The 16,935-nt window shown below is 35.2% G+C and overlaps 1 protein-coding gene across 1 annotated transcript in view; it reads right to left on the bottom strand.

Moving 5' to 3' along the window:
• Positions 1-302: 302 nt before the first annotated feature.
• The window catches only part of sema4c (sema domain, immunoglobulin domain (Ig), transmembrane domain (TM) and short cytoplasmic domain, (semaphorin) 4C), an 80,418-nt gene continuing 63,785 nt past the window's right edge, over positions 303-16,935 (bottom strand). The window contains exons 8-16 of the mRNA XM_073839716.1: positions 13,675-13,826; positions 12,402-12,577; positions 11,977-12,121; positions 9,852-10,065; positions 6,694-6,809; positions 6,353-6,510; positions 6,022-6,113; positions 2,627-4,661; positions 303-1,386 (exon numbers count right to left, since the gene is read on the bottom strand). Coding sequence (XP_073695817.1) covers positions 3,754-4,661; positions 6,022-6,113; positions 6,353-6,510; positions 6,694-6,809; positions 9,852-10,065; positions 11,977-12,121; positions 12,402-12,577; positions 13,675-13,826 — 1,961 coding nt within the window. The 3' untranslated portion in view covers positions 303-1,386; positions 2,627-3,753. The remainder of the gene's footprint in view (positions 1,387-2,626; positions 4,662-6,021; positions 6,114-6,352; positions 6,511-6,693; positions 6,810-9,851; positions 10,066-11,976; positions 12,122-12,401; positions 12,578-13,674; positions 13,827-16,935) is intronic.

The following is a 16,935-nucleotide window of genomic DNA, read 5'->3' as shown; positions in this document are numbered from 1 at the left end:
TGTCTCTCACACAGCTGTGGCTTCTGCGTGTGCGGCACATGGCTGTCCTGTCACCTGTATCTGTGAGGGTGTTCAGATGCACAGTATGATAGAGCAAAATATAGACGCTAAGCAGCAGAGACTGCATTTTTGGTTACTGTCCAAGTGTTGTGTCTGGACTCCATGAGGTTAGCAAAACCCTGACTGGAAATATTTTTAGCAGAAGCATTATAAATACAGATTTTTTTGTATTAAGCAAATGTAACACCTGACATCTCAATGGCATTTCAAAGTCAAGTGAACACAACCTAGTCGCTGTGAACTGTTCTCTACTTTTATTTTCTGTTGATATATACATATATAAAAAATAAGGGAATATGTACAGTGGTAATAAATATCAACTTTTTGTACAAGCAAAATAAGTTACTTAACAAAATTAACTAAAAAAAAAAAAAAAAGAAAAAAGATCTTGAATCGCAAGAAAAGAGAAATTCGTAATACAAAAACTCACAAAGTAACAGCAGATTTAAAGCCATGTGAGACGAAATGAACCGAGATGACCGTATTTGTTTTTTTTTTTGTAATCAAGCAGGAAATACTGGTCAGTACAAAAAAAGCCATGCATGATGCAAACAAGCATATGCAACACTTCTGGTCGCTCAGTGAAATTATGTCAGACTTTAAGTCATTAGACAGGCTTATCAAAGCGATTAGTGAAATTAAGAACGGTGAAATTTCACAATTTCAAGAAGAGTCAGAAGCCCACCCTGAGAAGTCCTGGCAGAAAGGATTGGGCCCTTGTTAATCTGACGTTCTTTTTAGTACAAAGATCTTTTCTGACAGGTGTAAACTTCCCTCTTATGCAGTGTGGCGCACACTAGATCGTAGACTAGAAAAGAGCCGATGACAGAATGGAAAGCCGCTTGAGAAAATCGTAAAGCTCTCATGCCACAAAGAATAGCATTCCACCAAAACAAGAGTAGTAGTAACAAAGATTTCAGACAACACTTCTGAGTTCTGTGCAATGGACAAATTCCAAAACATAAAATAGAGAATAAAAAGAAAAGAAAAACAGGAAACAGAAGAAACATGTCTGCAGTCTGCTTTGGCTTCACCCAAGGTGAAGAGGCACAGGTACGAAAACTGCCTTTTTTTTTCCTTTTTTGAAATGCATGAGGCTATTGTTTTCTTGTCGAAACTTATACAATATATTTTTGCAGAACATCATGCAACAAAGTATGGATCCGTGATGAGCATTGGAGTGCCTCTCCACCCGCAGGGTCACAAAAAATCGAAATCTCCTTCATTTGTCTTCACAATCAAAGTCAACGGAATGAAATGTCCTCTGCTTTCAGTTTTCACCCTGTTTTTGTTTATAGTCTCTGGTTAAGAATTGCAAAGCCCACTCTGAAAGAGAAAAGAGAGAAATAGCCAGTTAGTTTACAGCTTTTATATGTCACCCTGGAGCACAAAACCAGTTGTAAGTAGCACAGGTTTATTTGTAGCATTAGCCAACAATACATTGTATGGGTCAGAATTATTGATTTTTCTTTTAAGCCAAAAATCATTAGGATATTAAGTAAAGATCATGTTCCATGAAGATACTTTGTAGATTTCCAACCATAAATATATCAAAACTCATTTTTTGCCTAGTAATATGCATTGCTAAGAACTTAACTTGGACAACAAAGGTTATTTTCTCTATATTTAGATTTTTTGCATCCTCAAATTCCAGAATTTCAAATAGTTGTATCTTGGACAAATGTTGTCTTAACACAACAAACCATACATCAGTGGAAAGCTTATTTATTCAGCTTTTGATGTATGAAATATGTAAGTATTAAGTGTGTTTTTGTGGTCTTTTTATAGATGTTTAAACTAATTAAAACATACAAATCATTATTTTTTTCATTATATTAGTACAAATATTAAAAATGAACAACAATGATAATAATCATGAGTAATCGCATTCAAAATAAAAGTTTGTTTACAAACTATACATGTTTGTACTGTGTATATTTATAAATACACAAATATACAAGTCTATATTAAGGAAAATATATTAGATTTATATATAAAATATTTATATTTATATATAATCTAAATATTCAAATATTTAAAAAAATATATGAATATATGTGTATATATATTTATGTGTGTACGTATATTTATATATACATACTAAATATAGACAGACACACGCATATAGTACACACACACACACACACACACACACACACATATAGTATGCAAATATAAACTTTTATTTTGGATGTGATTAATCACGATTAATCGTGTTTAATCGTTTGACCCCCCCTTATATCTTTTGGCCTGTCTCACATATTATCATATCAACAATTTGCTGGTTTTATACACTGCCTTCAAAATTTTTGTTTGGAATAAATATTGTTTTTTGACCTTTCAAATTAGCATATATGAATGATTTCTGAAGGATCATGTGACTTTGAAGACTGCTTTGCATCACAGTACTAAATTACATTTTAAAATATGAGAAAACTGTTATTTTAAATTGTAATATTTCACAATATTACTCTTTTTACTGCATTTTTAACAATGCCAAGGTCTCACATCTTCATTTAATTTTCAAGCCATCCCAAATGAAAGTTAAAATCTGGTGTAGTCTTACCTGCGCTTGATCAGCCGTAGCCTTTGCTATTCCTTCTGGACTCCAGCTTCTTGTAGTCTTTGAAGGATCCCTTTCTTGGAGAACAATTCGGCTTCAGAACATAGGCAGAGTCTTCTATACACTTCCAGAAGTAAAGTTTCATTCCATCATGTGGCTTCATTCACCTGGTTTATCATGTAGGCAAACACTGGGGTTGTACGTCATTTGGCAGTTCAAGCCAAATATATACAATAATGCACTTGCTGTCACATAAAACACAGTCTTAGTACAACATTCTGTTCACTCCTTCCTCATGCTACTACCACTGGTAATCCTTTCACATTTCAGATGAAACTATTAATCATAAAAAAAGAAGAAGAAATCCTCCTTCAACAGTTGCAATAAACAGACATGGAAAAACCTCACAATATATTAGTGCTGCAAGTCTCAGTACACATTCTCAGAAAAAAGACAACGTTTAAAAAAAAGTTCTTGAGCTGTAAAGAAAGAAAGGCAAAGCGTTTGTTCATTATTCAAGTCCTGTTTCGCTTTTACAGCTCTCTCAGTTGTTTTTTCCCCCACTCTTCTCCTTAATAATTTCTCCTTGTGAGAGAAGAGCGTGATTGTCATCTGGCGATTTGAGTTGAAGCATGTCTTCGTCTCCTCTCTCATGCGTTACCCATAAAAGGGAACAAAAACCGTGTCCAAACACCTGAGGCAAGCAACCTCTAGACGTCAAAAATAAGCTCTGTATCCTCCAGCTTGCCAAATGATTCAGATCCGTTGTCAGACGCCTGCCCTAAGCAGATCAGACTGACGGCTACATTTGGCTGGTTGGGTTCCTCTCAGAGATGTACCTGCGTTTGCCTGTTAGCCAAGATCAACACGAGGCCCTGTCGGTCTGGTCTTTTAAATACAGACATTTACAAAAGCTTTGCGAGTTGTGTTCAGTCTCGGTTGAGTGTTAGTAGTGTGAGAACCAGAATAATCCAAGGGAACGTCGTGAAGCACGGTGGCCTTATGGCACGGGAGATGTTCGCCACGGCAAAGAAGTGTTGATAGAGAAGAAATAGTTTGCGAGTAGGATGAAGAGAGTTCCCCAAGCAGGAGGGAGGTAGGTGAGGTTTTCTGTGGTCTTTCTGCGAGATCTACACAGAAGACTCCTCAGGATTGGCGTCGGGAAGCACGCTCCTCTGCTGGAGGGTTTTCCGGAGCTCTTCTTTGAATGGACTGGAGTAGTCGTTCTCTCGGCCTCCGAGCCCGAGTCCGCTCCCCATCCCGATTCCCATTCCCGATCCCATGCTTGTTCTTTCCTCTCCGGCTGTGCTCAGGTTCAGGCGGATGTATCCGTTGGTGCCTGAGTTTCGAATATTGGTGAGGCTCAGCCTGCTTGGCGAGTGAATGGGCTGACCGGGAATGGCGCTCGGAGAAGCTGTTGTTCCGGTGGAGCACATTGCGTGCCCTGGCACGATTTTCAACGAGCCATCCGAGTAGTAATAATTCGCCCCTGTTTCCCAAAAGCGATCCTCATCGTTCGCCATCTTGCTTGGGACAAATGACGGCCGGGTGGGAGGCTCTTTTGGTAACGTAATGGGGTACACCAAAGTACTCTCCAGCGGTTTCATTTCCGCCCCTTTGCCCAGTGCCAACTTCAGTCTTCTGCGAAGGTACAAAGACGCGATTAGGAGCAACAGACAAGCTGCACCCAAAGTGATCACCAGGACCCAGAACAATCCCATGCTGCCGTCTGGAGCGCGGGCCTCCATGAAGACGGGCGCGCTGGCTACCACTGCGACCTGGTATCGTTCCATCTGGAACTTCACGCCCTGCTCCTCTGAGTAGCAGATGTAGCGGCCTGCTTGAAGGGGACCGGCTTGGGGGATAACAAGGGCACGGAGGGCTCTGTCAAATCGTGGCCCCATGGCATCACCTTCCACCAGGGCAAGCTCACGTTCATTGAGCTCCCAAAATGGTTGGGCTAGGTTGGAAACCAGATGGCAGGGCAATACTAGATCTGACCCAACAACCACAGTCACATTTCTCAACCTAGAATGGTCTGGGGGGAAAAACAACAACATTAATATGATATTTCATTTTTAAAATATGAATATAAATAAATAAAATAAGTAGAATAATATAGCCTTTATTTTTTACATTTTGCATTTTTAGTAAGAGTTTCTGTTAAAAATGTACTGTTTTTCTTCAGCTGTTGACAATTGAGCCTATTTTTCGTCACTGAATAAAAGATTATTGCTAGTTTTTGTGTCACAATTCTGACTTTTTTTCTCAGAATTGCAAGTTATGAAGTCAGAATTGTGAGATATGAACTTGCAATTCTCAGAACAGTATTTTTTCCCCTCAAAACTGGACTTTTTAACTCTCAATTGTGAGTTTATATCTCATAATTTTGATAAACAAGTCATAATTGTGAGATATAAATGTCAGAATTGTGAGATATAAACTCACATTTGCAAAAAGTCAGAATTTCGAGGTTGCGAAGTTAAGAATATAAACTAACAATTACAACTTTTTTTCTCAGAATTGTGTGATATAAAGTCAGAACTGAGCTATAACCTCACAATTCTGACTTTTTGTATCTCGCAATTCTTCTTTTTTCTCACAATTGTGAGTTTATATCTCGCAATTCTTACTTAACTCGCAAATGTGTGTCATAAAGTCAGAATTGTGAGATACAAACTTGCAATTCTAAGAAAAAAAGTCACAATTGCAAGATATAAACTTGAAATTTGGAGAAAAAGTCAATTGTGAGTTTATATCTCGCAGTTCTGATTTGTTTTCTCAGAATTGTGAGAAACTCGCAAATGCGAGTTATAAAGTCTCGCAATTCTGACTTTTCTTGAGTTATAAAATCCAGTTTTATAGGGGAAAAAGACTATGTTCTAACAATTGTGAGTTTATATCTCATAATTCTGATTTAACAACTCGCAATTGCATGTTATGTAGGCAGAATTGCAAGATATAAACTCTAAATTCTAAGAAAAAAGTCACAATTGTGAGATTTAAATGTGCAATTCTGAGAAAAAAAGTCAGAATTGTGAGTTTGTCTTGCAATTCTGACTTTATAACTCGAAATCACGATTTATATCTTACAATTATGAAAAAAGTCTGAATTGTGAGTTTGTATCACGAAATTCTAAGAAAAAAGTCTGAATTGCAAGATGTAAACTTGCAATTACCTTTTTAAATTCACAATAACTCACAACTGCGTGTTATAAAATCAGAATTGTGAGATATAAACTTGCAGTTCTAAGAAAAAAATATATACAGACATAGTAATCTCATTGATGTCATTAACAATGTCTTCAAAGTCTATGTCCCTAATGTCCCTAAAAGTCCCTACTGGAAACTCGCTCACTAGAGGGGGGCCTGCAGGGGGCAGTGTAAGTCTGACGTACCGGGACTAGGGATGGAGAAAGGCTTCTCAAACTTGGTTTTTCCTCGGTTGAACCTTTCCAGCATGAGGTCCTGCGAGAGTGTAGATGTGGAGCTGTGGGGGAGAGCACAAATATTGACGATGTGTCAGAAGGCTGTTAGACACACTGCTACAGGGATGCAGCTTAAAAGTACAAAGAAAGACCTGTGGAGGACAACAGAGGAGATGGAAAGGGAAAGCCTTTGCAAAATGATGGTAGAAACAGAAAGGAGAGCAAAACAGACACGAGAAAAGGAGCGGATGGTTGATGCTGAAAGGATGTTAGCGGCCGAACTAACTAAAAGATGAATTACCCGCGGTGGAGGTCGATGCGGACACATGCGCGTCCCTCGCTGTCCCAGGCACAGTACGGGTCTCGGGACAGCAGGCAGTCTGGCTGTGAATGGTACCGGCTGCAGTTTGCCAAGGGCAGCTGAAGAACCTCAGAGCGTGAGCCAATGTACAAATACTTCTGTGGAGAAAGAATGGAATGATTCGGGAATTAACAAAGGAAAACAAGCAAGCAAGATAATTATTTTCAGTTATCAGTGCATTCTGTTTTCCTACACGGTTTGAACAAAACCGGTTAATGCTAGTCAGGCTGAGAGCTGAGTTCAAAGAGATTGGCTCAGCGAGAGAACAGATCAGAAATTACTTTGCTGTGCGAGATGGTGAGGCTGTCCACCGGTTGCTGCCGATCAAACAGCTGGATTTCTTCTATCACATGAGCCTCTGACCCCAAAATCACGACGCGCTGGAGCCATCCATCCGCTGAACGACAAACAATGAGCCGGGGATGAACAATGGGGGATAGGGGAGAAATAATGGAATGGGGACGGAGAGGGAAAAAGGCAGAGGAGAGACAAATAGGCCATTAATGCATCATCAACACATGGCATATTTCTCCGTCATTGGATTTTAGGAACAAGGTTACGCCGATTACCGGCAGGAAAATTGAATACACCCCAGCTGGTGCCGTGACCTATCATAACTCCGTATGTGTGTGTTTTTGTGTGTGTACTTTATCCCGTCCTCTCACACAGTGCTTGTCACAGATAATGTGCCACTGACCCCTCTCTCAGTCTGGGAGAAAAAGGGAGAGAGCGGAAAAAAGGGATAACGGAGGAGAGTGGAAGAGCTACAGGGTGTGCTTTACAAATCCACCCTGCCACTTTTGCTCATGTCAGAGTATCTATGTTCACTCTTAATCCCCAATCCAAGACTCTGATTCTCTCTGCCACACACACACAAACTCACAATCTGCCTCAGGTGCTGCCTGCACTCAAACGGCTAAAGATTGTTGATATTAGCTTTTAAATACACTTGAATGTATAGGAGGAAGGGTGTATTTAATTATTAACCATTTTACTTGTATTAGTCATTTTTGATAGTCCTGCAGTGTGGTAAATGCATATTTAAAAGTTTAACAATCTATTAAAAATACATATTTTACTGTAATTATTATGTTCATGTAGTTTCTCAATATATGATGTACAACATTTTTGTCTTCGCTAGTGGTATTAAACAGTCCTGCAGTATGACAAATACATTTGTAAACACACACACACACACACACACACACTGGTTTACATGTTTTATGGGGACATTCCATAGGCGTAATGGTTTTTATACTGTACAAACCGTACTTTCTATCGCCCTACACCTACCCTACACCTAAACCTAGCCCTCACAGGAGATTGTGCACACTTTTACTTCCTCAAAAAAACTCATTGTGCATGATTTATAAGCCTGTTTCCTCATGGGGACCTGAGAAATGTCCCCACAAGGTCAAAATTTACTGGTATTCCTATCCTTGTGGGGACATTTGGTCCCCACAACGTGATGAATACCAGGTACACACACACACACACACACACACACACACACACACACACACACACACACACACACACACACACACACGTATGTATATTATAACATATATTTTATATTAATATTTATGCAGTTTCTGAATTAATATGATGCCTTTAAACCCTTTTTGTCTTCACTAGTAATTTTAAATCATTCTGTGGTATGAAAAAACTTTTAAATAAAAATGTTATTATTATTTTATAATAATAATAATCACATAGTCTTAAATGCCACAATGTCATAAAATATTTAGTTTTTCAAAGTGCAATAGCAAATGCATTTTTAAAATATTTTTAAAGCATATATTTAGTAATAAAAGCATATTTTATAATAACATTCAGCATTCGGTATGGCAAATGCATTAAAAAAAATGTAAATAAATGTAAATTTAGCATTCTATACTTTATTATAAAAATATATTTTATAATAATATTCAAATACTATTCTAGTCTTGAGACATAAACATTACTTTTTAAGCATATATTTTATAATAAAAAATATCTTATAATAACAATCAGCATTCAGTATATTCAATATTTTTAAAAATTTATACTTTAATATAAAAATATATTTTAAAATAATATTCAAGTAGTATTCTAGCCTTGAGACAAAAAATAAATTTGTAAGTGTAGAAATATATTTTAAAGCATATATTTCATAGCAAAAATTATAATTCTTTATTATAATTATAAAATTAAATATTATAATTATATTTTATACTAACATTTAGCATTCAGCATAGCAAATGCATTTAAAAATATATTTAAAAATGTATACTTTATTATAAAAATGTATTTTATAATAATATTCAAGTTCTATTTTAGTCTTGAGACATAAAAAATAAATGTATAAAGTGTAAAAATCTTAATTTATCTTATAACAACATTCAGCATTCAGTATAGCAAATGCATTTTGTAAAAATTAAAATATAATCCATTTTTTTTACTTCATTATAAAAATACATTTTATAATAATATTCATGCAGTGTCTAAAACCCCTTTTTGCCTTTAATAGTAATTTTAAATAGTCCTGAGACATAAAAAATGAAGTGTAAAAATGTATTTTGAAGCATATATTTAATATTAAAAATATATTTTATAACAACATTCATCATTCAGTATAGGAAATACTTTTTAAAAGAAATTAAAATATATTTAAAAATCTAAAAAAAAAATTTAAAGTGTGAAATTATATTTAAAATCATATGTTGTATAATAACTTTCAGCATTCAGTATGCAAATGCATTCAAAAAAATGTAATCTATACTTTATTGTAAAAATATATTTTATAATAATAATCATGCAGTCTAAATTAATGTCATACAACCATTTTTGCCTTTACTAGTACTTCTAAATAGTCTTCAGACATGAAAAATATTTACAATAAAAAATATTTTATAATGTAGTCTCTTAATTAATTATGTGTAATATAATGTTTAATTCCAATTAAATAATAATGATTAAAAAAGACCAAACTCTTTAAAATGTCACACCGCAGGACAGCTCACCTTTCTGAAAATCGTTCTTAAAATCTAACTAGGTTAAGACTATGTGTCTTAGTCTTTTGTGCAATTGGTGCAATATTGGACTCACTGGATGCTTTAAAGAGACGCACACACATGGTTGAGCCTTGAGTGTGAATGTGTTTATGTAAGATTGCCAAGGCCAAATACATCTTTTCAATTTTTATTTGAAGGACTGACCTTCCAGCATGACAGAAATCAATTGGTGGAGGTGACTTTCCCACTTAGATACAACATTATGGCTAATAAAATGGTTTCTTTGGCTGCTCTATTCACACTTGTGCACAAAAGGACAAAGGAAAAAGAAAGATGTTGTTGGAAACTGTCAAAACCCCACTTGACAAAGAAATACTGCTTTTATCTGTTGTATAATGCTTCATACATAATTCCATTTACACATTTCACTTTTAATAACATACCTGTGCCTATGAAGAGCATGTTGTAGGGTCTCTGGTCCAGTGAGCTCACTCTGTCCACAGCTAGTCGGGTGAAGTTGATCCCCTTAGTAAGCAGCAGGGGGCGAGCTTCCGCCCGGTCTTCCATTAGCGGATGCTTCTTGGCAAAGTTTAGCGTAGCGTCAGGCAGCTGTAGAGAACTGTTATAGCCGTTTTCCCTGTCAAAATTTGTGATGCACTGTGGAAAGAATAAGAAAGGAAGGTCTTTTAACTGGACTAGGGATTTTTACTTAAAAACTTAAAGGGATAGTGAATGAAAATTCTGTCATTCATTACTCACCCTCATGTCGTTCCAAACCCGTAAGACTTTCGTTCATCTTCAGAACACATATTTTTTTCAGAACACATATTTTTCAAAAGATTTTTAATCAAATCTGTGAGATTTCTGTCCCTTTGTAGACAGCAATGCAACTACTATGTTCAAGGCCCAGACGGGTAGTTAGGACATTGTTAAAATTACTACTAGTACCTTTCTGGGCCGTTTGAATATTTTAGTTTTAGACAGAAAGCTCTGGGATTTTATCAAAAATATCTTAATGTGTGTTCCAAAGATGGACGAAGGTCATACATGTTTTTAAAATGACATGAGTTTTGAAAAAGTAAAAAAAAAAAAAGTCAATTTTGACCTTTCTTTTTAAGAATTGCAACTATATATCTTACAATTCTGCATTTTTTCTCAGAACTTTGATACAAACCGACAATTCTGAATGTTTTCTGAGAATTGTGATATATAAACTCGTAACTGCGAGTTATAAAGTCAAAATTGTGAGATATGACTTTGTTTCTCAAAATGACGACTTTATTTCTCAGAATTGCACATTTTTTCTTGTATTTCTGACATTTTTTCTTATAACTGTAAGTTATATAAACTCACAATTTTGACCTTTTCTCAGAATTCCAAGTTTATATCTCGCAATTGAGACTTTTTTGACTATATATCACACAATTCTGCATTGTTTTTCAGAACTGACAAAATCGCAGTTCTGACTGATTTTCAAAAATTGTGTTATTTAAACTCACAACTGCGAGTTATAAAGTCAAAATTGTGAGATATGACTTTGTTTCTCTGAGTTTTTCCTCGCAATTGCAAGCTTATATAAACTCACAGTTTTGATTTATTTCCTCAGAATTGCAAGTTTATATCTCACAATTCTGACGTAATAACTCACAACATATCAGCCTTCCCCCTCCCCTTAGAATCTGAGTTAAAATTAAACACAAGTCATGATGTCCGATTACCAGTCACAATTTTTTTTCTCAGAATTGCATGATATATACTCACAATTGCCAGTTATAAAGTCAGAATCGCGAGATACAAACTTGCATTTGGAGAAAAAAAAATCAGAATTGCAAGTTTATATTATGCAGTTCTGAGAAAAGTCAGGATTTGCGAGTTTATACAGTCAGAATTGCGAAATATAAACTCGCAAATGAAAACATATCAGCCATTTCCACCCTCAGAATTGGACTTTTTAACTTGCAATAGCGAGTTTATATCTCACAATTCTGAGAAAAAAATTGCAATTCTGCCTTTTTTTCCCCTCAGAATTGCATGATATTAACTTGCAATTGTTAGTTATAAAGTCAGAATTGCAAGATGTAAACTCCGAATTGCGAGTTTATATCTGGAATTTCTGACTTTATAACTCACAATTGCAAGTTTATATCTCACAATTATCAAAAAAAGTATGAATTGCAAATTTGTATTACACAATTCTGACAAATTAAGTCAAGTTGTGAGATAAAAACTTGCTATAACCTCATTTTATTTTTTATTTGTTGGCAGAAATGGGCTTCCATGGTCCAGAGCCCTTTGCTTTACCTCAAAATATTTATGTTACCTGATTTTCCAAAGTTACACAAAAAAGTATTCCAAAAAAGTATTCCAAATTGCAAAGTATTCCACTTTTTCTGATATAAGATGCTCCCACTCTTTGTTAAGATATTTATAAAATGCTATAATCTAACAAGACACTTATTAAGTTTTGATTTACGGGGTGAAAAATGACTGAATGCACAAAAATCTATTTTTAGCGAGTGCTTATTCACGGACGCCCTCTCGGCCTCCCATCACAACGGCTAAGCTCACCGCTCCAGGTCGTGGACTGGGCACGGTGCCAGTGTATCGCCCCCATCGCTGAGACGACTCCCTGTATTCCTTATACGGCCCGTCGAACACATTTTTCACCTCTCCGATCTGGTACTGACACACAGCAGATACATCCACATCTCCCCTGAGAGAGAGCAAAGCATGAAGAAAAAGAGAGGGAAAAAATAGTCAGCCAGTCTGAACTAAATGACTGCGCTACATTGGCTGCTTTATTACAGCAATAGCCTTACTGTCAACATAATGACAGTGCAGCATTTTCTACACTTGAGGAACACGGCTGGATATTTGGCACTGTGACACTTTTATACGAGCAGAGGACAGTGCGACTTTCACAACTACGTCAGGAAGTGGAAGAGAGAGAAATATTTATGACACGGACTGGCATGGCAGGAGGGTTCGCTCACCACTGCGCGTGGAAGATGCCGTAGAAGCTAGTGCTCCTCCAGTCCGCCCCAGGCAGGGTGAAGACGGCTCGCAGGTTATTGAAGGTGATGTGGCGCTCGGGGAAAGAACACATCAGGCGAGCTTTCTGGAAGGTGGTCCACTTCTTCTGTAGGGTCCGTGTGCCGCCCAGGTCTCCCTGAAATGTAAAGCAAGAAGCCATTTAACAGACGGTTTAGTTCAATGCTACTTGCAAGACTCAACTGCCCTAGAGCTAAATTTACTCGTCCCTCTGGCTCTATACTTCTGGTGTATCATGTTTCGAGTTTACACTACCAGTCAAAAGTTTTTGAACAGTAAGATTTTTTAAATGTTTTTTTTTTTTTTTAAATAAGTCTCTTCTGCTCAACGAGCCTGCAATTTTTATCCAAAGTACAGCAAAAACAATACAATTTAAAAATATTTTTACTATTTAAAATAACTGTTTTCTGATTGAATATACATTTATTCCTGTGATTTCAAAGCTGAATTTTTAGCATCATTACTCCAGTCACATGATCCATCAGAAATCATTCTAATATTCTGATATGCTGCTCAAAAAACATTTATTACTTACAATACATTTATTATTTATTATGCATTTTTAAATTTTATATATATATATATATATATATATATATATATATATATATATATATATATATATATAATAATTTATAAAAATAATTACCATTTATAGTAAGAGTTTATATGTATGAGTTTATATCTCAATTCGGAAATGTTCAAATTATCAGAAAAATCTAAATTGTGAGATATGAACTCAAAATTCAGAAAATATTTGGAAAAGTTGAGTTGAGATAAAAAGCTGAAATTTCCTTTTTTATTTTATTATTCTGTGGCAGAAACAAGCAACAATAAATAACATATAATGCATTATAAAAAAATATTTTATAATAATATTCATATTAATATTTAGAATATTTATTAATGTAGTCGCTTAATTAATGGCATAAAATCTTAGTAATTTCAAATAGTCTAATAATGAGAAATCTCTTATAAAAAATATACAAATATATTTTAAAGCATATATTTTTTATATGCTTTAATCAAGAAACTTTTAGTCATACACTTCAGGTATACAGTAGTCAGCATTTGAAGTGGATCAAAAAAGTTCATCAAAGTTGTCCTAAGAAAAGAACAGGTATTGTTTTGGTTTTAAGACAACTTTGATATTAAGGTTTTGATCCACTTCAAATGTTGAGTACTATATATGAGTTTCAGAGTTCACTCTCTTACCTTACACACACGTGCCACCCGCGCCACAGTCAGATCGCTGTCGCAGTCCAGCTCCACCGCTCTCTCACTGAAGAAGAAATAGATCTTATCATCATCTCCATCTTTACTGTTGCGGCTCTCCCGGACCAACGCCGAACCTACAAAGTTTGGCTCTGTACCAGACAACAGAGAAAGATATGGAAGGACGTGTTAGAATTGGGGACACAGAGCTTAACAGATAAGGAGCTGGTGGTTACTTGATGAACTGATAGAAGATCTTAAGTTTCCATCTTGGGACACTGTTTATTGAACTGGCTTCAGATTAACCCTGCTGGAAAGATCAGGACCATGTTCTCTGTACATCGTTTAATACCAAACGTCTGAGATAACACGTAGACCAGATCTTTTAATTGTGATAATTCCTCTGTGGATAATTCGGTTATTCAAACACATGGTTGTGATGGCAAAGCTGAATTTTCAGCATCATAACTCCAGTCCTAAGTGTCACATGAGCCTTCATAAATAATTCTGATATGCTCAATTAACATTTCTTATATTATATTATATTATATTGGTCACTCTTTAGTTTAGGGAACAACTAATTACAGTTGAAGTCAAAAGTTTACATACGCCTCGCAGAATCTGTAAAATATTATTTTACCAAAATAAGAGGGATCATACAAAATGCACGTTATTTTTTATTTAGTAAAAATAATTTATAAAAATGAACCCATTCAAAAGCACTTGATTCTTAATCATTTGTTGTAACCTGAATGATCAACAGCTGTTTTTTTTTGTGATAGTTGTTCATGAGTCCCTTGTTTGTCCTGAACAGTTAAACTGCCTGCTGTTCTTCAGAAAAATCCTTCAGCTCCCAAAGTCTTTGGTTTTTCAGCATTTTTGTGTATTTTAACTTTTTCCAACAATGACTGTATGATTTTGAGATCCATCTTTTCACACTGAGGACAACTGAGGGACCCATATGCAACTATTACAGAAGGTTCAAATGCTCACTGATGCTTTAGAAAGAAAACACAATGCATTAAAAGCCAGGGGGTGAAAACTTTTGAACAGAATGAAGATGTGAACATTTTTCTTATTTTGCCTAAATATCATATTTTTTCGTTTAGTACTGCCCTTCAGAATCTACAGAAGATACGTACATGTTTCCCAGAAGACAAAATAAGTTAAATTTACCCTGATCTCCAAATTTTGGCTCATAATGTGTCGTGTTTCTTTCTGAAGCATCACTGAGCATATATTACATTATCAAAGACTTAAATTGTTCTGCCAAACAGTAAGTCATTTTAAAAGTTTACCAGCAATGTTTTGGAGCTAAAATAAGTGAATTAACAAAACACTGCCAAGGCTACTACAAGGAGAAAGCTGAATTCAGTGTTTGATTATATTTACATTGTCATTTCAACTGAATTTCTACAGGTTTCACATGTTTTTTTTCTATGTCAGGTACTAATGCATCCACATGCACATGCTTAACACATGCTGTCATGCATCAGGGCATAAATGCTCTTTTTAAAAGCCGGAAATATGGCCAAATGATTTCTTATTACGTAAGAGCACTAGGTAAACTTCTCTAATGGCACTACAGACAGCGGCTCCTGAGCTGATGACAACACAAAGAACCAAAGACCAATGCACAACGTTTGCACTGCACAGTAATGCACAGATCAGACAAATTCTACTGCTAATGTAGAGGAAATTATTCCCTCATGACTTACCTCACACTGAGTAAAACATCTGTGTCTATTATTGTCATCAATATGCTTATTTTATTTTAAATTAGGCTATTATTAAACAAATTATAATAATACTACATTATTGCATTCTCTGGTTCAACAGGGTGCCCTCACAAGAGTGATGCAGAAGCTGGGACAGACGTTAACAGCCGAAATCTAATCCTGTTTCCGTTAAACAAAACAGGTTTGAGCTTATGGACCAGTTGCTATGACAACGACTCAGAGATGAGTTTTGGAGAATGAAACAATACAGGACTGTATCAAGTTACCACCAAATGAATCCAGATAACTCAGTAATCCACATCCGCAGAAGCAACAAGGTATATTCTCAGTTAATTAAATGCTGTAAAAATGTTAAGTGTTAAAACCAGCCATTTACTACGAATGAAAGACAAGAAATATTAGAACTATGTATAATATTTATATGTATTATATGAGAATAAAATATGTAAAATATGAAAATTGTAAAACAATGCAGAATTATGTTAAAGGGATAGTTCATTCAAAAATGGAAATTCTGTCATTATTTACTCACCCTCATGTTGTCCTAAACCAGTAGGGCCATCGCTCATCTTTGGAACACAAATTAAGATATTTGTAATGAATTCTGAGAGCTTTCTGAACCTGAATAGACAGAAACGCGACTGACACTTTCAAGGCCCAGAAAGGTAGTCAGGACATTGTTAAAACAGCCCATATGACATCAGTGGTTGAACCATAATGAACCAAAAAAATTTTTTTAATAAAGTTTCTTAGCGCACAAAAAACGTTGTAGCTTCATAACATTAAGGTTGAACCACTGATGTCAGATGGACAATTTTACCGACTGTATTACTTAGGGCTCTATGAAATCCATTTTTTTTTTCTAAATTCCATTTTTTCCATTTTAATTATTTTGGATTCCTTTTTGTTTCCGTTTGAATTTTTCTGGACTCCTATTTAATCGTAAAATCAATCGTATTAATCAAAAACCATGTCTAATTAATAAATACTTTTTTAACGTCAATTTATTAAAATTTAAACAGAAATTTTAGGGCCTAATGAAATGTTTTATATTTTTTCTTCTGTGTTTTAGCATGTCTAATTATTTGAATGCACAAAAGCAGCCTTTTGAAATGCTTTGTTTTTCTGCTTATATAGGTATAACACATTAATTTATCTTTTCATTAATGAAAATTAAACAAATAAATTTTTTTGGCAAATAAAGGGGATTTCCAATTAAATTACAATTAAAATGTTGAAGAAATATTGTATGATTATTCTGTAAAAAACAGGTCTGAATAATTTTAGTTTTTAATATAACGTACATTTTGCTGAACAATAGTACTGTATTTCTGCCACAATGTCTTCGAGTTAAACCGAATTTTTATTTTGACAAATTGCTGTGAATATACTTTAAAATTTCTGTGTGTATACGATATCACCAGTGTTGCCAAGTCCCCGTTTTTCCCGTGGAATTGGGCTACTTTAACACTGTTGCTGCGGGTGGTTTTTAGTCCCTGGAATGCAAACTGTACCTCAAAAT

This window comes from Garra rufa, chromosome 5, assembly GCF_049309525.1.
Source record: "Garra rufa chromosome 5, GarRuf1.0, whole genome shotgun sequence".
In the NCBI taxonomy this organism is placed as follows: Eukaryota; Metazoa; Chordata; class Actinopteri; order Cypriniformes; family Cyprinidae; genus Garra; species Garra rufa.
The sequence above is the reverse complement of the archived record's forward strand: the minus strand, read 5'-3'. Positions and strand labels throughout refer to the sequence as shown.